This window comes from Panthera leo, chromosome C1 (genome assembly GCF_018350215.1).
Source record: "Panthera leo isolate Ple1 chromosome C1, P.leo_Ple1_pat1.1, whole genome shotgun sequence".
NCBI lineage: Eukaryota > Metazoa > Chordata > Mammalia > Carnivora > Felidae > Panthera > Panthera leo.
The window spans coordinates 33,833,258-33,854,552 of record NC_056686.1 but is presented as its reverse complement, the minus strand read 5'-3'; the positions used below and the strand labels follow the sequence as shown (position 1 = coordinate 33,854,552).

At 56.6% G+C, this 21,295-nt stretch overlaps 2 protein-coding genes across 5 annotated transcripts in view; one reads left to right on the top strand and one right to left on the bottom strand.

The window, feature by feature from the left end:
- Positions 1–1,205: 1,205 nt before the first annotated feature.
- Positions 1,206–3,909, top strand: HYI (hydroxypyruvate isomerase (putative)). The gene is made up of 8 exons (XM_042950647.1): positions 1,206–1,434; positions 1,533–1,644; positions 2,669–2,783; positions 2,958–3,036; positions 3,127–3,176; positions 3,290–3,359; positions 3,494–3,628; positions 3,749–3,909. The coding sequence occupies exons 1-8, from the start codon at positions 1,236–1,238 to the stop codon at positions 3,820–3,822; spliced, it is 834 nt and encodes a 277-aa protein (XP_042806581.1). The 5' UTR covers positions 1,206–1,235; the 3' UTR covers positions 3,823–3,909.
- SZT2 (SZT2 subunit of KICSTOR complex) overlaps positions 3,902–21,295 on the bottom strand; it is a 51,872-nt gene continuing 34,478 nt past the window's right edge. For 3 of the 4 annotated variants that reach the window (XM_042950643.1, XM_042950644.1, XM_042950645.1), the window contains 31 exons: positions 20,958–21,087; positions 19,041–19,193; positions 18,856–18,958; positions 18,661–18,766; positions 18,463–18,574; positions 17,718–17,836; positions 17,449–17,613; positions 17,111–17,195; positions 16,788–16,952; positions 16,532–16,699; positions 16,033–16,178; positions 15,440–15,606; positions 15,215–15,312; positions 14,991–15,123; positions 14,749–14,879; positions 14,545–14,645; positions 14,295–14,471; positions 13,824–14,091; positions 13,663–13,742; positions 13,450–13,575; positions 13,126–13,325; positions 10,933–11,023; positions 10,707–10,787; positions 10,550–10,624; positions 7,891–8,104; positions 7,332–7,485; positions 7,058–7,180; positions 6,544–6,949; positions 6,298–6,414; positions 4,911–4,979; positions 3,902–4,774 (listed from right to left, as the gene is read on the bottom strand). In XM_042950643.1, the coding sequence (XP_042806577.1) occupies positions 4,631–4,774; positions 4,911–4,979; positions 6,298–6,414; positions 6,544–6,949; positions 7,058–7,180; positions 7,332–7,485; positions 7,891–8,104; positions 10,550–10,624; positions 10,707–10,787; positions 10,933–11,023; positions 13,126–13,325; positions 13,450–13,575; positions 13,663–13,742; positions 13,824–14,091; positions 14,295–14,471; positions 14,545–14,645; positions 14,749–14,879; positions 14,991–15,123; positions 15,215–15,312; positions 15,440–15,606; positions 16,033–16,178; positions 16,532–16,699; positions 16,788–16,952; positions 17,111–17,195; positions 17,449–17,613; positions 17,718–17,836; positions 18,463–18,574; positions 18,661–18,766; positions 18,856–18,958; positions 19,041–19,193; positions 20,958–21,087 (4,407 nt within the window). In that variant the 3' untranslated portion in view covers positions 3,902–4,630. Of the gene's footprint in view, positions 4,775–4,910; positions 4,980–6,297; positions 6,415–6,543; positions 6,950–7,057; positions 7,181–7,331; positions 7,486–7,890; positions 8,105–10,549; positions 10,625–10,706; positions 10,788–10,932; positions 11,024–13,125; positions 13,326–13,449; positions 13,576–13,662; positions 13,743–13,823; positions 14,092–14,294; positions 14,472–14,544; positions 14,646–14,748; positions 14,880–14,990; positions 15,124–15,214; positions 15,313–15,439; positions 15,607–16,032; positions 16,179–16,531; positions 16,700–16,787; positions 16,953–17,110; positions 17,196–17,448; positions 17,614–17,717; positions 17,837–18,462; positions 18,575–18,660; positions 18,767–18,855; positions 18,959–19,040; positions 19,194–20,957; positions 21,088–21,295 lie in introns of those variants that run through there. The other variant, XR_006205787.1, reaches the window with a different exon arrangement.

The following is a 21,295-nucleotide window of genomic DNA, read 5'->3' as shown; positions in this document are numbered from 1 at the left end:
AGCCTGGGGGACTCTACACAGAGGTTCTCAAGTTGCTACCTCTACCCATACTGTTCTAGTGCTTGCTTACCCTCATCTCTGAGCTAGCTTTCCACCTGACTCCTGCTTATTTTGTTTCTACAGCCACAATCATCTTCCGGCAAGACCACCTCTTAGTTGACTTTCTCCTACGAACCTTGAAGAAGAGAATCTGATTGGCCAGATCATCTTCCCAAACCAGGCAAGTAAGGGGTCTTAGACCAGCGGAAGCCTTGGCTGCACTTGGATCACACGTCCTCCTGTGGCCCAATCAGCTAGGGATAAGGGGGAACTGCCCGTCCATAGCCCCTCAGTGCAGAGACCACTGGTGGGGCCAGTTTTCCTACAGGACTTTGGGCCGGCAAATACTGTAATGGACATTTCAAAGGAACCTAAGAAAAAGATTCAGAGATGGAACCAAGAGGTGCTTTAAAGCACTTTTACAGCATACGCACACACACAAATATTGAAAAGCCCTAATGACCATCAATAAAGGATAAATTCTGGGCTGCCTGGGTATGCGACAATGAGCAGCAAATGCAAGGACTTTTAAGGATATTGAAGAACACGGGAAATGCTCACAAAATCATATTAAATTAAAAAGCAGACCATAAAACTGTATGTACAGTATGATCAGAAGTCTCTAAGAAAAAACCCTGCACTTAGTTTATTTTTTAATCTGTAAGGGAGAGTTAATGGGTAGCGGTGCGCTGACTGGTGATTTAAATGCCCCCGATTTGGTCTTGTAGCCCTCAAACACTGCGTAAAGAACAGATACAGTGTTTATAATGAGGGAAAATACTAAGTCTTTGCTAAAGTTCACGTTTCTCGAATTTAACTGGGCTCTCTCACCCCTCTCCGCCGGCTCTCGGCCCAGGAGTCCCAGGCCCAGCCTGCCCCGCGCAGCTGGGGGGCTGTCCAGCCCACGCCCGCACCCAGCTCCTTCCGCTCGGCCCTCTGGCCTCTCCCCGCCTTTCCCCTTCTCCGGTCTCGAAAAACGTCACTTTTCAGGACCATCCACGGTCTTTCCCCGCTCGCTGCTTTTCTAACCTGAAAAGGCAGGCGCGGACGGCTGGTGGCTCGGCTCGCGGCGCCAGCGCGCCCCCGCTCGGTCGGCCTCCCGACACGCGCCCGCCCCGCCCCCGCCCCGCCCCCGCCCCGCCCGCTTCCGCCTTCCGGCCCCGGACTCTGCCCCGCGAGCGTGTCCCCTGGCCGCTATGGCTCCGCTCCGCTTCTCGGCCAACGTGTCGTGGCTGTTCCCCGAGCTCCCCGGCCTCCCCGCGCGGCTCCGGGCGGCGGGCAGCTCGGGCTTCGAGGCCGCCGAGGTCGCCTGGCCGTACTCGGAGTCGCCCGAGGCGCTGGCGCGCGCGGCGCGGGAAGCGGGCCTGCGGCTGGTGCTGATCAACACGCCCCCCGGTGCGCCGCGGGGCCGAACCGGGGCGGCCGTCGGGGGGTGGGGGGGGACGGGGAGCGCCGGGGACGCTAGCCGCAGCTGACGCCCGTTCTCTCCTCAGGGGACCGAGAGAAAGGGGAGATGGGGCTGGGGGCCGTTCCCGGGAGGCAAGCGGCCTTCCGAGAGGGGCTGGAGCAGGCGGTGCTGTACGCCAAGGCTCTGGGCTGTCCCAGGTATCCTATGCTCTTCTCCTCCACCCCCCTCCCCTTCTTGCCCTGTCTCCTCCCAGACCCTGCCTCACGTTTGGGGTCTGGGAGAACAGGACGCCAGGTCAGAGAGCTCGGAGTCCGATTGCACTGGCCTTTCCACTCCTTCAGTCCTGGTCCTTTGTCAGTTGCCTTTGGATTTTATCTGTCGTGTGCGGTTCTCCTGTTTGCTACTCTTTCATCCTGGGATCCTGTGCTGGGGGCTGTCTGACCAGGGAGGTAGCCAGCTAAACATACAGAGATCCAGTTGAGGAAGGGTCAGTTCATGGCAGCTGTGGGAGCAGAGTAGGCACCTGTCTGGGATCAGAGGAAGCTTCTTACAGGTAGTGATGTTGAACAGGGTCTCTTGATGGAAGGAGCACTGGAGGCGAGGATGCAGTGGAGAGAGACCAGGGAAGGCTTCGTTTGCTCAGCAGAATTCCTAAGGTTGGAAATGTGACCTTTTGGAGTTGAGTGTGGCCGAGAAAGATCAGGTGGTAACAGGAGGAGGTAGAAGGCACACCATGGGGTTGATCAAATAAACACATCCCACCGAGTGCAAATGGGCTGAAGTGGAACTGGAAAGGGTCATTACTGGCGAGTGGTGGGGGCAGAAAGCAGATGGGAAGAATCTAAGGAGCAGATGCAGGAAGTGGAGACAAGCAGCATGGAATACTCATGGGAAAGGGTCAAAATAATTTCTAGAAAGGGAGGCTGACACATGTTTACAGCCTGAGGAGAGGACCACTGGAAAGGAGATGGACAGGGAGAGCCGAGTGAGAGGTCTCTGAAGCAGGAATACGGGGTGTCTCTCAGAAGGCATCTGGGGAAGGGCACGGCCTCAGGCTGACCATGGAGTGTGAGGGTGCCGGAGAGCATCACTGCCAGGTGATAGATCACCAGCAGGGGAGATGGGGGGAAGGCAGCTGGAGGAGATGCCCACAGGGAGCCAAAGGAGGGCCCTGCTTCCAGGACGGACTCCCCAGCCCCCACCAGTGCTGTCTCCCCCCAGGATTCACCTGATGGCTGGCCGAGTACCCCGGGGTGCTGACCGAGCAGCAGTCAGGAGTGAAATGGAGACAGTTTTTCTGGAGAACCTGAGGCACGCGGCTGGGGTTTTGGCTCAGGTGAGACCAAGAACAAACGGACACACGATACTTACACGAATGCCCATGTGTGCAGAGGGGGCACACGGTGGGCAGAACAGATGAGGCACAAGGCCGGGCACTAGCCCAGCTCACAGGGAATGGGGAGGGGCTTCACCAGTGACTGACTGATGGGACACAGGTCCACCATGCTAGGAGAGCCTCGTGGGACTGCTGGAGCCCATCAATACCCGCAGCACTGACCCTCAGTACTTCCTGGACACGCCCCAGCAGGGTAGGACTGCAGCCTTGTGCCCCCTCCAGTCCCGTGTGATCCTTGTGCTCTCCTTGTGTCTCACTGCCCTCTCCCCGCTTTCTCTCCCAGCGGCAGCCATCTTACAGAAGGTCGGAAGACCCAACCTCCAGTTACAGATGGTGAGTGGAAGAAAGGGAGTGCTTCACAGAAGGCCCGTGTTCTCCACATCTGGGAAGAATGGGGTGAGGGAAAGGGCCCTGCAGGGCCTCTGACTGTAGTAATCTCTACGCAGGACATATTCCACTGGCAGATCATGGATGGCAACCTGACAGGAAACATCCGGGAGTTCCTACCCCTTGTTGGTGAGAGGGGTCTCTTGGCTCCTTGTTGTCTGCTGTGTTACTCCCTCTATCCTCCCACCCCTTCAGACCCTCGCATCTGTCCCTCGGGCCCCAGCTGGAGTGTGGGCCCCACATCTGCCCACATCTGTCTCCAGGGCACGTGCAGGTGGCACAGGTCCCGGGCCGGGGGGAACCTGACAGCCCTGGAGAGCTGAACTTCCCCTATCTATTCCAACTGCTGGAGGATGAAGGCTACAAGGGCTTTGTGGGCTGCGAGTACCAGCCTCAAGGTGAGGGGGTGCTGGGGCTCCAGGCCTAGGGCTGGGGAATGGAGCTCTGAGGGATAGGTAGCAGACATGGCTGTTTTTCTCCCCACGGGTTGAGATGCCACGGCCTCCCTCTCTCCTCAGGAGACACAGCAGAGGGCCTGAACTGGCTTCGTTCCTACTGGGATAGGCGGGGCCGCCCACAGGCTGGCCAGTGAGGTCCTGCCCGGCACCCACCTGCCTCTGTGGGACAGTGCACCAAGCATCCCAAATCTCCTGAATTAAAAGACCACCTGCTGAACGTTTTCCTCTGTGTGTTATTGGGTGGGGGGAGGACACATGGTGTCTAAACTTCTGTCTCCCTGGGTTACTTCCCTCCTGTTGAGAAGGGACGTACAGCTCACACTCAAGTCCTCCAGTCCGTTGTGCCAGTGTCACTGTGGAGATGGGGGTTTTCGAGCCCACCTCTTCATTAACACACCAGAAACCACGGGTCCGAGAGCAATGGGGCTTGCCTGTGGTCACAGGGGCTTCAGAAGCAGAGCTGGGATGGGAACCAAGTTGTCATTATCTCAACAACAATGTTTGGCGATGATGTTCACGTGGGAAATGAAGACCAGAGGGCTCAAAATGCAGGGAGGCTGAAAGCAATCAAAGACTTGAGAGGCAGCATTCAGGCAGAGGAGCTCTCAGGGGTGAGTGCTTGGCACCTGGTGTGAATTCCTGGGACTCCACCAGGGCAGCAGGCAGGTGGAGTCCCTTTCTGGGGAGGGTCCAGGGGCCTGAGAGGAGATGGGCACCTCAGGGAACTGACCTGACTCTCTGGAGCCCTGGGCCGGTCACCCTGGCAGGTGCTCAGCGGGGCAGCTCCTACTGCTAGGCTGCGACTCAGGCCCCTGAGATCTAGTCACAAAGCCTTCGGTGTCCGTCAGTGTCTGGGCCCAGAAGGGCTGGTCAGTCCTGCTTCAAGTGGACAGTCTCACAGATCCATGGTTTGAGTAAGGATGACATTCACTGGTCTGGGCCTCACAGGAGGCGGGTCCAGAGGGTGAAGCAAGCTGTGTTGATGACGGACTCCAGGTGGTGGTAGGTGGAGACCAGCTGGGCAGGAGGGCTCTCACTGTCCTGGGGCTGCACCGGGAAGGGCTCTCGGAAAACCACTGTCAGAGACTGTGGGGAACATGGTGGGGGTGCCATGGTGAGTGGAGGGCAGAGTGGGTACCGGGGGCAGGGCTCCCCAGCCTCAGCAGGCTCCGGGCAGAGCCTCCTACTGGGCTGACGCAAAGCCCCTCCCCCCTGTGCTCACCGTCTTTCCCAAGTGGGAATCCAGAAACACCAGCACAAAACAGTCTGTGAACTTCTGATTCAGCACAACCTGCAATGAAAGACAAAGTGAGGTGGGGAGTGAGGTCTGTCTCACCTGAGGCAGCATCCCTCTTCCTCGAGGGCATTCTGGAAGTGGGACCCATTTGAGGAAGGCCTGCGTCCATCACCAAACCTGCGCCCACCCACATTCCACAGTCACCCAGGACCTTGTCTCTAAACTGAACCTCAGTCCTCGTCCTCACTGACTCCCAGTCAGCCTGACCAGAAGTCTGTTTCAGAGGTCATCTACCGAGAGGCCGCGCACAAAGCCGAAGTGTATCAGTGAAGGAGAGTTCTCTACACTTGACACGACCCCTCCTTGCCTCCTGTCCTGGGTCTCGTATCTCTTTGACCTCCCCTGGGACTTACGTCTGTCTGTCCCTATGCTCAGCTCTGCAATCCCTTCCACATGATTCCTTCTACTCCCAGGCTTCAGTTCATGTAGATGCTGCCCAGGTCTCCCTCCTGGGCTCCAGTTCCTGGCATCCATATACCTTCTAGAATATGGTCCTGGGAGGGCCTCACGACTTCAGACTCCACTTGTCACCCGTCCCCCAAGGCTGCTCCTGCTTCAGGCTCCCACCACCCGCAGAAGCACCCCATCTGCTCACACCCCCTGCACAACTGCAGCTAGACCAACTCACGTCCACATCCAAAGATGCCCCTTCCCACCCTGAAACTACCCTTCTCCACAAGCAGGGTTGCAGGACCCCTCTCTACAGACCAACTCCTACTTTTGAAGCCCTCTTCTGCACGTCTCCTCCCCAGAACCACTGCTTTTGTCAGGCCCACCTCTTCAGTCTCTTAATTCCCATGCTCTCGTGAACCCTTTTCTACCTGGCCCAGGCAGTGCTTTCAGTCTCTCACACGCCCCTGGGCATCGGGCTAGGAGGCACGTTCTGAGTCTGGGGTGGGGCCTGAGAGTTTGCATTCTGGCAAGCTCCCAGGTGCCACTGCCGCTGCCGGCCTGAGGACCACACTTTGGGTAACAGGGCTTTAAAGTTCCAGAGGCCCTTTCTGGGATTCCTGCCCCTAAGACCAACCACTGATGAAGTTCCAGAGCTTGGCCCTCGGGATCTCTAGCCAAAGGTTTGTGTTTTTGTGAGCTTTTGAGGACAGAGCTCTAGGCTGTTTTCACGAATCCCATGTTGAGGGTCAAGTGCTCGAAGGGTTTTACATGGATCCGGGTAGTCCCATTTCATCTAGGCCTGTTTCCAGAGCAGACCTTGTTCAGGCAGGCTGGGGCTCCTTCAGGGGGACACCTGTCATCTCTCTGATGAGGACTTCCGCTGTGTCTCCCCTTTCAGGGGAGGATCAGGGAGACTTACCAGGTACTGAGTTCCCAAGTCTGGGCTCTGGAAATGGCGACAGCTCTGAGGAAAACGGCTTAGGAGAACCTTGATCAGGCTCTGGTACCAGGAGACCGTCATAGACAGGAAGCAGTCCTAGGGGAAGGTCCATGGGGCTGGATCTGCTGTCCCAGAGCCACCCGAGACCTCTGCACCCTCTACCCTGGCTGCTGGTAGGATTCCTAGTATCCAAACCAGCCCCTTCCAGAATCCACAGCTGCTTACCAGCTGGGGGTCAATGTCCCCGATGGATTTGGCATGGACTGCTTCCAGTAGCTCCTCCAGCTCAGCCAGGGCCAGGCGCCCCCCTAGCCGTAGCCGGTCAGGCCCTGGAGGCTCCAGCAAAAAGAGGCGCTTCCAGAGGGTGTCCCGGCGGCAGTGCCCTCCGGCCAGCCGGACCAGCTGAGCCAGCCGTGCCCGTGCCACGCCCACCTCCGTAGCCAATGGGGGGAACAGGGGAGCTGGTCCAGAGGCCAGGCCAAGCCCTGAGGCCTCCCCGGGGCTACCAGCTGAGCTCCCGGGAGTTTCCGGCTCAGGGGGCAGTCTGGGTGGCTTCCGGAACCGGCGCATGTCGGCAGTGAGCCTGGGGAAGAGCTCTCGTTGGCTGGTGAGCACCACGAAGAACTGCAGCCTGGGGGGCGGGAGGGGTAGGAATGTGGTGATCGCAACAGGAGACGCTCAGAGCAAGGGCACAGGGGAGCTGGACAACGAGCACAGTCAAGGTGGGGGATCTGCTGACCGCAGAACGTGCCGCTCAGCTTCTCCTTGCTCTTCAAAGGGTGCAGCACAGTGACACACAAGCAGAGACACATCAAAGTCATCCTGGTGACGAAGTCCCTCAGAGTCCAGGTAGGAGCCAGAGCTGTACGGTGAGGGTGGGTGAGATGCCAACACTGAGGTTCTAATGAAGCCAACCCCCTCCTCCCTCCTGCTCGAGACTGTCTCCCTACTGCCAGGATGGCCTCGACCTCAGCTTCACCAGATCACATGCTGGTGCCCCCTTGCCACTCTACCTGTGCCACGCTGATACCAGGGCATATTCATTATGTTCTGGGCCTCCTGGCCGCGCCATCCGCAATGGCTTCATGTGGTAGGAGCTGGCATGGTCGGCCACGTAGTTATACAGCTGGTGGGCAGCAATGAGTGGTGTGGAAAGCTCCAGGGTCCCTGAGGGGCAAGTTACAGGAGATGCTGAGCCTGGGACAGACACACTGCATGGGTGGAGCAGGAGGTTAGAAGTCCCTAAGGCTCTGATCGACAAGTGGCCTGGCTCTGTTTTTCTGGGGAGCTCCTGTGGAACATCGAGATGGGACAAAAGTGGCTCGGGAGAGACAGAGGGCAGGGTACACATGACACAGGATCTAAACTTTGATGTGAAACAGCGTGAAGAACTTAAGATAAAGACACAAACCAGAGACATGGGGACAGGGTCCAAGTGACCTGAGGCGATTAACAATACAGGACAGGAGGTGCAGAGACTAGGTCTGGCCCCAGGAAGTGGTCCCGTCGGCCCTGGCTTGGAGACACCCTGTGGTCTATTTCTGGTTCACTGGCTTGCCCTTGGGCACAGACCTTGGTAAATGTGATTACGACCAAAGTGGGGCCCGTCAGGGTGGTGGGCCAGGAAGTGTCGCAGGAAGGTGGTGAGGTGGTAGCCATGTCGCAGCACTAGGTGGGCGCCCAGGACGTGTTGGTGCACCAGGCGCAGGTGGAAGTCGTAGCTGAATGAGTGCACGTGCATCAGGTCCCGCACCTTGTCACATTCCTCAGTGAACAGCATGGACAGCTGGGGAGGTGGCGGCAGGGGACTGGGTCAGGATACGGCACACGGCCCAGCACATTCCCATTTCTCTCCCATCAATGGGAGGTTCAAGATTCACCCTGTTGCTGTGGGCCTGGGGGAACCCCGTCTGCCGGAGTAACTTCTATGGGGAGCCCTCCTCATTACGTCCCCTGTTTCATACAGTATCGTGACTCTGCTGACGTGAAACCACGACCATTTTGATAGATGGGCCTTTTCACTCTATCCCAGATTCCAATAAAGTCTGAGGCAGATTCACTGACGCAAAAAATCCTTGTTCAGTGTCTTACTAGGTACTGTTCCGGGTGCTGGGGATACAGCGGGAAACAAGCAAACCCTACCTTCAAGAGCTCCCGTTCTAGTAAGTGGGTAGGTAGGATGATAACTGTTAGGCAGAATAAATGAGGAGGCAGTACGCTAGAAGGTGGGGTTGTGGAAAATCTAGTAAAGCAGCTGCAGTTTTAAACAGGGTGATCCGGGTAGGCCAGGTGTGTAATTTACTATTAGAAAGTCTTTCCCGGCCCCTCCCATCTCTCCAGCTTTACCTTCCCATCAAAGCACCGCTCTTCCCAGTGATCATACATTCTCTTCACACTTTTGTAACTGCTTGTTCTCTCTGCCTGGAATGCTGCTCTCCCTTCTCCCCAAATGTGGCTAACTCCTACTCAATCGTAAAGCTTCATCTGGGATATCCTGCGAAGGCTAGGCCGGGGTAGGCCTCCTCTAATTGATCTGCGAATGAATGAACCATGAACGGAGGAAGGAAGGAAGGCAGAGACACAGAGCTGGTGCTTCTCTTGGTGGAAATCACCATCACTGAGAGTGTTAGCGGCTGGATCTGCGGTGCTGGGATGGCAGAATCTACACGACCATTCCATCAGAAGCACTGGGCACAGGAGTTACTAGGAAAGGAAATAACTGGCTGTCAAAGAAGTGACAGCCTAGGGGCCAGGGGAGCTGTGTGATCTTGGCTGAGTCATGGTCTCTCAGCCTTAGTTTCCTCATGTACATGAATATAAAGTAAAGGTCTTTGTAAAGCTAGAGAGCTTGTGATAAACTGAAATAACCAAGGACTATGATTATCATGAGCACCAGAGAGGCGGCCGAAGAAATGTCACAGGATGCTCACGGAGGAGGGGAAGAGGAAGAAAGGAAGGCTCGGGGACACTGGTGTCTGGGACATCACTGATTTCACTGTTAGGAAGGCACACGATGATGTGTTACCTTAGGGCTCACGTCCCCCAGACCTAGATTCCAACCCCAGTACTGCCACCAACTAGCATGTGCCCAGGCAATTAATATCCACGCACATCGGTTTCCTCAAGTGTGCAGCAGGAGGAAAACTCTCCGCTGAGCACATACTCCACACTTAATAAACAACAGCAACAATAAAACAATTTACAAATCTAAGTAGGGTCAGAGATTACACAAGTAGGGGCAAAGCGAGCCAAACTGGATGGAAATCAGGGGCAGAGAAGCCACAAGGACTTCAAGAAGCTCGAGAGAGTCATGGGGGTGGGTCTTCCCCACTAGTACAGCACTACACGGACAGTGTACCTGCTCGTCCAGAGCTCCCTTCATAGCGCTCTGGCCCAGGTAGGTTCCTGCACATAAAGTCCCCACGCTTTTCTAGGTCACCTTATCTTGTGATGAGTGGACTAGGGATCCACACTGAAGTCAAAGGCAACCATCTATGGGCTGGACGTGAGCATTCCAGATATGAGGAGTCTGACTAGGCCCAGTCAGACCTTGATCTCAAACTAGATGAGAGGCACAGAGAAGGTACAGGCCCTCACATGACATGCCTGATGACCTGAAGGAGCTGAACTAACTCAAGTACAGAGGGCTTTAGGTCCCTGACCTCACTCAATCCTCTGACTCATTCTGAGCACTCCTGAGTTGTGTGGTCCTCACCGGTACAGGGCTCTGCCCTGAAGCCGACAGGGATGTAAATAACAACTAAGGGCCAGGGGTATGCTGTGTGGCTGGGAACTCTGGTCCTCACTCTAAGTGTTAGTGATGACACTGACAAAGTCTGGCTGTCTCCAGCTCTAGATTAGGCCAGGACTGCCCTTGGCACTGGCCTACCCATGTGTCAGGTTACCCACTATGTTCAAATGTGCTAGCTGACCATCTCTGGTTATGGCTTAACCACAGTGCCAGGCTCCTGTCAGTGCCAGACCAGCCACGGTGCTGGACTGCCTTCTGCCTCCAGTGCTATGGTTGAATAACAGCTCCGGGCCATTGACACAGTGACACTGACGGGTGGATGACCCAGTCATGGCACCAGAATGACCACTGACTTGGCCAGCCCACAGCAACAGATCACCACTGGGCCAGACTATCTGTGTTCCTCTTACTGGCCACAGCACACTGGGGATGTGCTGAGTATGCCCGAGACCCCCTATTCCCTCTGTTCCTACCACATACCTGAGAGTTGACAGCTTGCCCCATGGGGATTCGGGAACATTCTAGGGCGAACTGTTTGACACAGAAGTAACAGCCCTGGAGAGAGGATGAAGATGAGGTCAGGGGGGCAAGAGACAGATGGATCTGGCTCTCCCTACTCAGTGCTCCTCCTGCTCACCTGAAAAGCCAGCTCCATGAGGATGATGCCCCCTGGCAGTGCCCTCTGTAGGTGGTAGGTGGTGACTGGAGAGCCAGTGCTCTAAAGAAAGGAGACAAACCGGGGTTCAGGGGCAGGGGTTGGAGATTCACCAGCCTCGAACCCGCAGGGGAGGATCAGGGATGCTAGCTTGGGTCTGGGGCCTCATGGGTTTCACTGTCAGTGAAGGTACACAATGATGCATTACCTTGGGGCTCCCATCAGTCTTGGTTTTAGGGCAGGAGAAGGAGCCACGCCCCTCTGTTCCAAGGATAGCCATGGCCCGCAGCCGGCTGGTGCTGCAGGAAACAGAACAAGAGGATGAGGCAGGCCAGCGGCTGAGGCGGTATGGCCTGCACACCTAGAATCCATTTCATGGGCGAGCAGGGGCGGAAACAGGGCCAGAGAGGGGATGGAGCTGCCTGGGCTCCCGTGTCGGGTAAGTGGCCGAGACCAGAGTCCAGGTCTAGAGCGTGGGGCAGGATTCTCTCCACAGCAGCTGCTGCGGTCAGGGGAAGCCAGAGGAGTACTCCATGGTGAGGGGGACAGCAGGCCTCGCTCTACCAGTGAGAGAAGGAGGGTCAGGTGAGGGTGCGAGAGAGGCTGCTGGGACTGTGGGGAGACACTGTGATGCGTACTGGGGGCAGTGGGAGCGGGGGGACGGAGAGGCTGATGTACGTCTAAGATTTCAGGAGGAAAATTCAAGCACATGCTTGAGGCCGTAGTTAGGCACTTTTGCTGAGAGGGAAAAAGGCTTTTTTTTTTTTGACTAAGAAACGGCAGCTTCAGTGTCCCATAGGTCTGCTCAACTCAGAGGCAAGGGGAGCAGAGAAGCAGGGAAGGTACTGTGAAGAAGGGAAATAGGGACCAGTGGGACACACTCATCACTTCAGGAGCTATAAACTGCCAGAGTTCTTGCTGGCAGTCTGGGGTGGGGAGTGTCAAAGCCTCTGGGGAAAAGCAGCGTCTCATTTAATCCTCAAGGAAATTGGGACAAGACTTAGGCAGCGATTGGAAATGGTTAAAGACTGATGAGAAAGGAAGGCCTGACAATAAATTTTGCTCTAGAAATGTATTTTTCAACCCAGTGTCTTTTGTTTTAAAAAGGAATCCAGGGGCGCCTGGGTGGCTCAGTCGGTTAAGCGTCCGACTTTGGCTCAGGTCACGATCTCATGGTTTGTGGGTCTGAGCCCCGTGTCGGGCTCTACGCTGACAGCTCAGAGCCTGGAGCCTGCTTCAGATTCTGTGTCTCCCTTTCTCTCTGCTCCTCCCCCACTCACATTCTCTCTCTCGCAAAAATGAATAAACATTAAAAAAAATTTAAAAAATTAAAAAATTAAAAAAAAAAAAAAAAAAAAAAGGAATCCAGAGTTTCGGGAAGAGCTTCACTGAATGGAAAGTATGGACGCTGAAGTCTCTCAGAGACACTCCTTTAGGGGGACCTGTCTAGACAGCAAGCAGAGCTCCTGCTCAGTCCCTGTTGCCCAGAAACGAGAGGGGTGAGGTCCCAGAGGCACAGGCCTGTCCTCTCCTCCTAATGCCTGGAAGAGCAAGGGAGGCCTGGCAGCTGGAACGCTGGTTTCAGAAATGCTAAGGAGTTGGAATTGGCTTTCTGGGCCAAGTGGTGTCTTGAGGAAGGAAGTACAACTTACCAGCTTAAAAACAGAGAGGAGGGAGAGAACGCCTTGATAAACTCACAAACGTGGAGACCCAAAAGTAACCGTGCCATGTGAAGAGATACGTTCCCATGGCCACTGGGAAGGGGCTGGGAACGCAGACTCTGGAGGCCCAGATGTTGAGATGAACATAAAGCAGGGGCCACGGAAACGGGGATTTGAGATTTGACACAGAACAGGGAAGGTGGCTATGGATGTTTCATGTGCTCTGGGGAGAGGAAAGGTGATGACAGAAGAGCTGCCTACTTCCCAAGACTCAGGCCTGTCACAACTGCCCACGAGCAGGCCAGACACAGGGGTCTCTGTTGAGAGAGACCACTAGCTTCCTGGGGCCACGAAGGACTTCCTGGGCCACGAAGCATGTGAAATACCAGGAGAGGCCCATGCAGGATCTGGCCAGGAATCAGTAAGCCCCAGATTCAGAAGCCTGGGAGCTTCACATGCGTGGTTGTACACCAGCACGTAAGCAACAAGACGTACGTGGGCACGAACCCTGTGAGGATGTACACGGCTCCGCGTACAAACGTGGCCGCGAGGTTTAGACGACGTGCGGGAGGCCCGCACGAAAGCGTCCAAGATCCTCATGCATGTGTTCAGCCCGGTGGGATGAACGTGCACGAGAACCCAGTTGTTCCAACGGGACCCGTGTGAAGAGAGCAAGGGTGTGTGGGGCCTGGCCCGCGGCGGAGGGGAGCGGGGTGGGGGGAAGGAAGAGACGGGCTCACCTGCGGGCGGGTGAGGGGGGCCGCAGCGGCACCAGCACAAAGCCCATGCTCTGCAGATACTGCACGTACTGCTGCAGGAAAGCCAAGCTCAGCTCCTTCAGCCAAGGCTCCTCACGGGCACCTGGCGGAGGCACATCTGAGGGCTCGCAGCCTGCGGGGGCCTCGCGGCTCCCGGAGCCTGACTCGGGGCGATGGCGCCGCTGTGGGAGTGGAGATTAAGGGAGGCTCTAGCCGCCGTCAAACACGCCACAGTGGGGGAGGAATGGAGGGCACTGCAGGTAAACGGAGGTCCCGTGGGAGAAGCCCAGGAGTCCCCAGCCTCACCTGGCCCTCGGGGGGCCCAGAGGTCTCTGGGGGCCCGTGCAGCCAGGCAGCCGGGTCGAAGAGCAGGGCTGTCGCACAGTAATGCACCAGGCGGGACGACTGCTTCAGGGTCTCCAGCTCCGCAGCCTGGGGACATGGGGCGGTGAATACCAGAACGGTGGCCAGGAGAGGGTCACAGGATGCTCACGGAGGGCACGGGCTCGGGCCACTCACACTGATGGGCATGCTGGCAGGGGCAGAACGCTGCTGCCAGGTCACGAACAGGTTCTCCATCTTCATCTGGCGCTCCAGCTCTGGGGGTTGCAGGCATTGGTAACGGCCCGGGAGCTGTCAGCCCTCTCTCTCCCACATTCTGCCCGGCCCAGTGCCCTCACCTCTGCGCTCGGCCATCTTGATCTCCAGGAACTGTTGTCCATGGTAGGTGACGGGATCAGGGGGTCTGGGCACAGGACCGAGTGAGGAGCTGGGGCGGGCAGCTGTGATATCCCGCAGGGCCTCATCGAAGGGGAATGTGTCCAGGGGAAGGGGGCCGCCACCCCGAGAGGATGCACTCAGCCGGCCCTGTTCACGGCTCAGAGGGGGGCTTGCACTCCGGATGAGGGTCTCTGCTTCCATGGTTGGCAGCAGAAATGGGTTTGGCTCCTGAGAGAGACAGAGTGTCACAATGGGTTCGTGGCCTTTGCCCTCAGATCCTCTCGCTCACCCCATGGCCTCCTTTCTCAGACTCACCCTCCCCACTACCTCTGCCCTCAGTCTGTCCCCTCTCCCCTGCTCTCAGACTGGCACTTCCTTGAACTGATCCCTCAGGAACCAGAACTAGAGGAGGGGGCCCAAGCAGCGGGCACCTTTTCATCCCGCACCGGGAAGTCCAACTGGCCGTAATGATGGAAGAGCCCGAGCTTCTGGCTGAGGAGGCAGAAGATGAGATGGGCACGTGAGTTCTGCCACTGCACGAGGCGAACCAGCGCTCGGCCCAATGCCGCTCCCAGGTCTGGAGCCCAGTTGTAGGTCAGCAGCTGCAGCTGGAAGTCAGGGGTCAGGGTCAGGGAGATCACCGAACCCCTTCTCAGACCCAGCCGCTGGCCCCACATCTACCTTCTTGTCTACGACCTCCAACAGCAGGAACCTCTGCCGGGGAGCACTTCGCCCAGAGCTCCCATCACCTCCTGGCTCGAAGCGCTGCATGGCCTTGGCGGCTAGAGGAGGGAGCGGCTCGATAGGGGTCTGGAGGCAGATCCCCTTGAGCCCACCCTGCCCCCACAGCTATCTGAACTCACCCCCACTAGGCCATGCCCTCACCCTGCTGGGTTGGTCTCCTCCACTGCAAGAAGTTCCTGCCCAGAAGCAGCAGATGTCTCTCAGCTGCTGGGCGTGGGGTTGGGCCCAGTTGTCCAAGGGAGCAAGGACTGAAGATCTCAGGCTCTGAACCCCTGGAGGGAGGGACAGAAAGCAGACCACCCGTGGCTCTATTCTCTGGCCACCACCTCCCAGGCCTAGCCCTCACCTGCCCTAGCTCAGCCTCCATGAGACCCCAAACTCACAAATGCTGCTCAAAGACACGGACGCTGGTGTCTGCAGCCATGGAGGTAACAAGAGCGGTGAACTCAGAAAGGACAGATGGAAGGAGGAATCGGGACACCATGTGGGTGGAGCTTCTGGACACTGAGGCACAACCTGGAACCAGCGCAGAGAAGTCATGATGGGGCTGCAGGATGGGGACCAGGCCATGGGGTTGAGTACAGGGGAGGGGGGCCTAGGGTCTCACCGATCTGAACCATAAACTCCATCCAGCGCTGAGTCACACGAGCAAACACAGGCTGCAGGGTCCCCACCTCGCCCTCTTCTAGCTGTGTGGTCCGGCGTCTGAAGACACAGTAGGAGTGAGACCCTCACATCCATATGTGACACGAGTGTGTTTACACAAACTCGATACTCACCTGTGACTTCACACCCTCCCGTGACACAACAGGACACCACAACACACACAAACCTTTGTCTCTGGGCTCCAGAATCCGGGCCCGGTGCCCGCTCAGTTCCACCCGGAGTCCGAACACTTTCAGTTTTGTGACGCCTCCGGCCCCGGGTGTCTTCTGGCCGATCCAGGACAATGTCATCCGTTGTTTTGGGGGAACCCAAGTCCCCACATTCTGTTTTACTCTGGGGGCAAGGCAGTGAATGAGGAAGAGCCGTCGGGAAGGGGGATGGCATGAAGGATGGGGGCATCGTGGAAAAGTAACAAGAGCCTGGAGGGCTTGGTGCAGGCCCTGGCGTTGCTGCAGGCTCACTAAGGAGCTTTGGGCAGACTACTCAGCTTTCCTGAGCTTTGGCACCCACGTTGGGAAAAGCCCTACTTATCCTGCAGGCTACTGTGAGGGCCCCGTAAGAAAAAGGGAAGCGAAGGCACTTGATACGCTGAGGCTCTCTATGTCAGAGAGAACCTGCCACATTCTGCAAACCCCTAACGACAGGATCGTTTATATGACAGGTGATCTGGGGCAAGATCTGCAGGGGAAGGTAGGAGGGCTAGGAAGCAGGCAAGAAGGTAGATGCCAACTTCACCACTTCTTCCCATCCTCCCATTACCAGCATATCCCAGAAGCTACGCCGGCCAGCCTTGCTGGGGGGAGTCACAGGCTCCCCAGGGCCAGGGCCAGGGCCAGGGCCAGGGGGAAAGGTGCTAGCTCGGCCTGCAGGGCTCTTGGTTTCCAACGACCCGCTCCTGAGACTTCCTGCGGACATCAGACATTACAGAAGCCTGTCACTGACCGTCAATCCCTATTTCCGACAACCTAGCCCCAAGCCCCTAGAGTGACTTGTCCCTTACTCTACCTGTTAGTGAATGACAGTATGTGCAACTGATAGCCACACGTTTGTGAGCAGATATCCCTCTCTAAGTGGGTGACCAACTGCATGTGTGCATTTTGCTGGCGTGTCACCTTGCTGATGCAGGGAAGATAAAGGACAACCATGAATCTGTATTTTGGAGGGAGCCTCTGTGATGCCTTCCTGGACCCCATCTTTGCAATCTCACCAGCTACCACTGTCTTCCAGGGGCCTGGGGTGTTCTCTGGACCCCACGTACCCGGAGATGTGTCCTCTGTACACAGTGAGGCTGGCAGCAGCCGCAGCTCCATAATGCCATCAGCCAGGGCCTGGCGAGCTGCTCCTCGGAGCTTTTCCTCTAGCTGTATGATACTGATGTTCCCCTTCTCCCACACATCCAGTCGAAGCCGCGGGGCCCCATTCTGAGCTGAAGGAAAGAATGGAGGTGACCTGGGGGTGCCTCTTGTTCCCAGAGCATTAACTATACACCCCCTCCTCTGACCAAGCTGCCCCACCTGAAGAACTGTCTGGCACGATCGGGCAGCGGGTGACCTGGGTCAGCTGCTCAAATTCCTCCTCTTGCAGTGGGTCTAGGGGCCCCGGAGAGGAGGGGGGCCATGATGCCAGTGAGATGGGGTTCCCCCCTTCATCCACGAAGGCTAGAGTGATGCAGGCAACCCCTGGGTAGAAATCCACAGGAAGGCTCAGGTCTGAGACCTCCAGACATCCTGTCGCCCCCTCTGGATCGCCCTGAGCTGCAAGGCTGGAAAAGGCCCTGTCAGCCACAAGACAAGAAAGGCTTTCCCACAGTCAGCAGTGGCACAGGCCTGCCTTGTACCTTTGCCCCCGGTGCCCTGTCCGCCAGGCTTGTTATACAAGTAGATGTCCAAGTCGGGGAGGCCGCCCTGCGGTGGGAGCGGGTGCTGGGGAGACAAGCACAGAGAACGAAGACTAAGCGGATGGGACAGAAGCCATCAGGGGGTGGTGTCCACAGTGGGGGATGGCAGACAGGCACACCCGGGAGCACAGGAAGACAATAAAGGTGCAGGGGGTGGGGGAGGCATGGGTGTATACAGGTCCACGGGCAAAGGTAAGCACGTGACACCTGTAGAAAACGGTTACAACGGCAAGGGGGTGAGTGGGGGCATCTGTGCACGGGAGGGACTGAAACCTCACCTGGAAGTGGTTCCGGCTGTTGCTGTCCGTGTACTTGGGAGAGTGCAGGAAGATGAGCAAGTTCTGCCGCAGGTACCAGGCCAGGGCAGGAAGCCAGGGCCTGCAGGAGGCAGGCAGGGCCAGATGCAGCACTTCTGAGGGGAGACTTCCGGGGGGCTGGATGAACTGCAGAGTGGGAAGGGGAGTCAGAGCTGCACGGAGAGGGTACAGCGGAGATGGTCCCTATACCCGAGCCTTGGAGGGATGTTGGAGGCTGGGAGGGAGCTGACCTCCACGTCAGCCGGTGTCAGCTTGCAGTTCCGAACCAGCATGACTGTGATGACATCCAGCGTGGCCTCGTCCAGGCGCCGACGCAGAACCCGTACCAGCTCATCTGTAATCTCGGGACCTTGACACAGCCATGGTAAGGTGGAGACACCGACCGAGGATCCAGCAACCCCCAGTACGGCCCTTAAACCCCAGCCTTGAACATTCCCCCACACACTGGAGGCAGCCAGCACTAGTTTCTAGCGCTGCCAAGTTCTAGTTTACTGTGTAACTGTGGACAAGTGAGTCTCACCTCTCAAAGCCTCAGTGTCCTCATCCATAAGATGGGAGAAATAATAACATCTACCTCATATGTAACAGTCTTAGCCCAAGACCTGGTACACGTGAAACCAGCTATAAATATCAGCTGGAACACCCAGTCACCTACTGGATGCCCCATGCTCAACATATCCCAAACCGAACCCATCACCTTCACCCCAGACCTATCAATAGAACACCATCTACACATAGTCACCCAGGCTAGATACCTGATATCACTTTTAACGGCTTCTCTTCCCCAAGCTGCATTTCATTCAGCTACAGGGCCTACCCTCTAAACATCACCGGAGTCTGTCTGTCCCACCCAGCTCTGGCCTGAGGGAAACCCAGAGCACAGCATGAGCTAGAGTGGGAAGGTACCAAAAGAAGTCTCGGGGAATTCCGGAACCTCATCTGGTTACACTCCTGCCCCCTCCTCACAGTGCGTACCTGCCTGTCCTACGCCATGCACAAGCAGCTGGATATGCCTGTCCACCTGGCCCACAGGACGAGCAGCATCTGAACCGCGGCTAGAAGCCATGTCCAGGGGAGAACGAGGACCCTGCAGGGAAACTTGGTCAGGGCCCGGCTCCAGGGGGTAGAGTATGAGGGGAGCACAGGGCACCAGGATATGGGGGTGATACATGCCGAGGCTTCCTCAGAGTAGATGGGCTCCTGGCTTCGGGACAGAGCTAGGGAGGGGGGCAGGGCATCACCTTCCCAAGGCCGCTCACTGCAGGACGTCTCCAGGAGTCTGGAAAAGAGAGGCAGAGTCTTTGGACATACCTCCTCTGCCTCCGTCCTTGATCCATGCTTTGCCCTGTCTTCCCAGGACCCACATACCTCAGGTAGTACACAGCCTTCGTTGCTCGTTCCTGATAGACAAACATATTCTTCCGGTTCACCACAGAGAAGGCATTGAGCACAGAGCGCAGGGCCTGGATGGCTGTGCGAGTAACAGGGGCTCAGGACGCTCCCCTCTCCACATTCCCTCCCACTCCACCTGCCCTCTCATGCCCATCACACACCCCGAGAGACCCCCATGCTGGGCCCCATTTTCAGGCGCGAATGGACTCGAATCACGGTTTTCCACACAACGTCACAGGAGAAATGGCCAGGGACAAACTGCATGGTGGCTGCTAGGTACCCTCGGGGTGTACAACTCTCGTCAGCAGCGTAATCTGGGGAGAAGGGAGACACTGGATCAGAAGCGGGACACGGCCCTCTGCCCTTGCTACTTCACACTAATGAACTGCCTACTTGTCCTCACTTCCCAGGACTCCTTGGCCCTGTCTATTAGCCCGCAGGGGCAAGACGGTCATTCTGGGCAACAAGGCAGGACCATGCTCTTGGGAAGCCAGGTGACAGCACAGAGGCTCTCGGGAGGTGTGGAGAAGGAGCTAAGAAGAGGCGTCAGGTAAGGCAGAGCACAGGAAAATCCCAAAGATAATGCCAAGACACTCTGACTGTGTTATACTAGAACATGTTATAATCCATCTGTGTGCTCACAGGGAGTGGCAACAAAAACCCCGTTAGAACGGAGAGGATGTGAGTGCAGACACACGCTCACAGCAGAGTCAGGGAAAATGCTCTGGAGGACAGCTATCCCAGGGAACCCCTAGGGCGGTAGGACACAATGCGAGAGCCCAAGGACACGGTCCAGTGCCTCGTCGGACCCCTGCCAGGTTCCCAGGTTGATGCGGAACCTCCCAGTAGGGCCAAGGTGGCGATCTGGTTTCTCAGAGAAGCTGCTGCCGGGTGTGAGTGGTGTACGGGCCACACAGGGGGCTGCAGAGTTTGAAATGGAATGCTGGTTGCTAAGACCTTCGGCAAAACCACACGGAGAGACTATAACGAGGAGCAGCCATCTCTGGGCTCCAACCGGTCTTACATCTCAGGCTGCTAGAAGTCATTTTGAAGCAAAAGCACTTGGCTGTCCTGGCTCATGCTCAATTTGTAGAAGATGCCATCAACTCCCCGGGAAGTCCGCTAATTAGGGGACTTCTGCTTTGATATGGAGCACATCTCAGGATGTGCAGAGAGATGCAGTGTCCAGGACTGTTAGGGACATTTGCCCACAGACTTGTGGAGAATGTTACAATTAAGAAGCGGTCTGATTTTACTTTTAAACCAGAAGGGAGAACTGCAAAGGAATGCCATGATGTGGGTTTCCCCTCTGAGCTGGGGTGAGAGGTCATCAGGAGTAAGAGAAGACCACAGAAGTGTCAAGACTTCAATTAGCATCTTGAGAATTACCATGTTTCCCAACCATGACCAGAAATCTGAGGAATCCCAAAGGGATCTTGTACCTGCCTGTCTGGAGGGACAGCCAACTGGAAGACACATCCTCCTACTGGCCTTAGCCTCCTCCCCTCTGGCCTTCTCCCCCCTGTGACTTGGCCTATAAGTCCACACTCCCTCACTCCATTCTTCGGCCCTGTCTGTTACCCAAAGGGGAAAGACGGTCATTTTGGAAAAGAAGGTGGGGCCAGGCAGAGGCATGCCCTCGGGAAGACAGGTCACAGCCGGTGCCCCTTCCACAGTCCCTTTTCTCCTATATTCTTCAACCTTTCCTTCTCTACTGGCTCTTTCCCTGTGGAACATAAATGTGCGAGTCTCTACCTCACTGTCAAGTTCCTCCGTTGCCTCCCATCTTCCTCTAGTCTCCGCCACTTGAATGAGTAGCTATTCTCTGCTCCGGCTGTGTAATTATCTTCGCTTCTGTTTCTCTGGTTCCTAGTCCCACCTCCCTGCTAAAACTACTTTCACTGACAACACAGAGGAACTCTTCAAGAACCCAACTCAGCAATCCTTTTCTGTCCTATCCTCCCTGCTCTCCTGGCACTGGTGACCAGGTCACGGTGCCTCCGCCCTTGTCTTTTCACCCAAGAATGGATACAGAGAGGGCAGCAGCCCGTGAGGGAGGCTCCTGGGTGGGGTCTCACCATCGCTGGGCAGCGGTGCCCGCTGACGGGAGTGGAAGGGGGTCTCGCTGCGCCATAGATCTTCTTCACTCTCGGCCACCAGAAGAGAGTTACACACATGACTGTCATGGAGGTCCTGCAGAAGCAGTCGCTGGGAGAAGGAGCCAGGTATGAGGGAAATGAAATATTTCTCATAAATTGGTGGTGGTGGTCAGGGGTGATCAAAGGCCAGAGCTGATGCCTGTTATTACTGGGGGTCAGTGGTCAGCAGAGCATCAGTAATCACTGGGGTGGGGGTCGGGGTGGGGGGTCAGAGATGTGCCCCATAGTCACTGGGCTCTGAACCCCCGTTAGAACTC

What these genes read in the sequence shown, in the direction of transcription:
- HYI (XM_042950647.1), top strand. Translation starts at nt 1,236, where the DNA reads ATGGCTCCGCTCCGCTTCTCGGCCAACGTGTCGTGGCTGTTCCCCGAG. An exon ending in CGGCTGGGGTTTTGGCTCAG is followed by an intron (nt 2,784 to 2,957) that starts GTGAGACCAAGA and finishes CCACCATGCTAG; the next exon opens with GAGAGCCTCGTGGGACTGCT. An exon ending in CCTGGACACGCCCCAGCAGG is followed by an intron (nt 3,037 to 3,126) that starts GTAGGACTGCAG and finishes TTTCTCTCCCAG; the next exon opens with CGGCAGCCATCTTACAGAAG.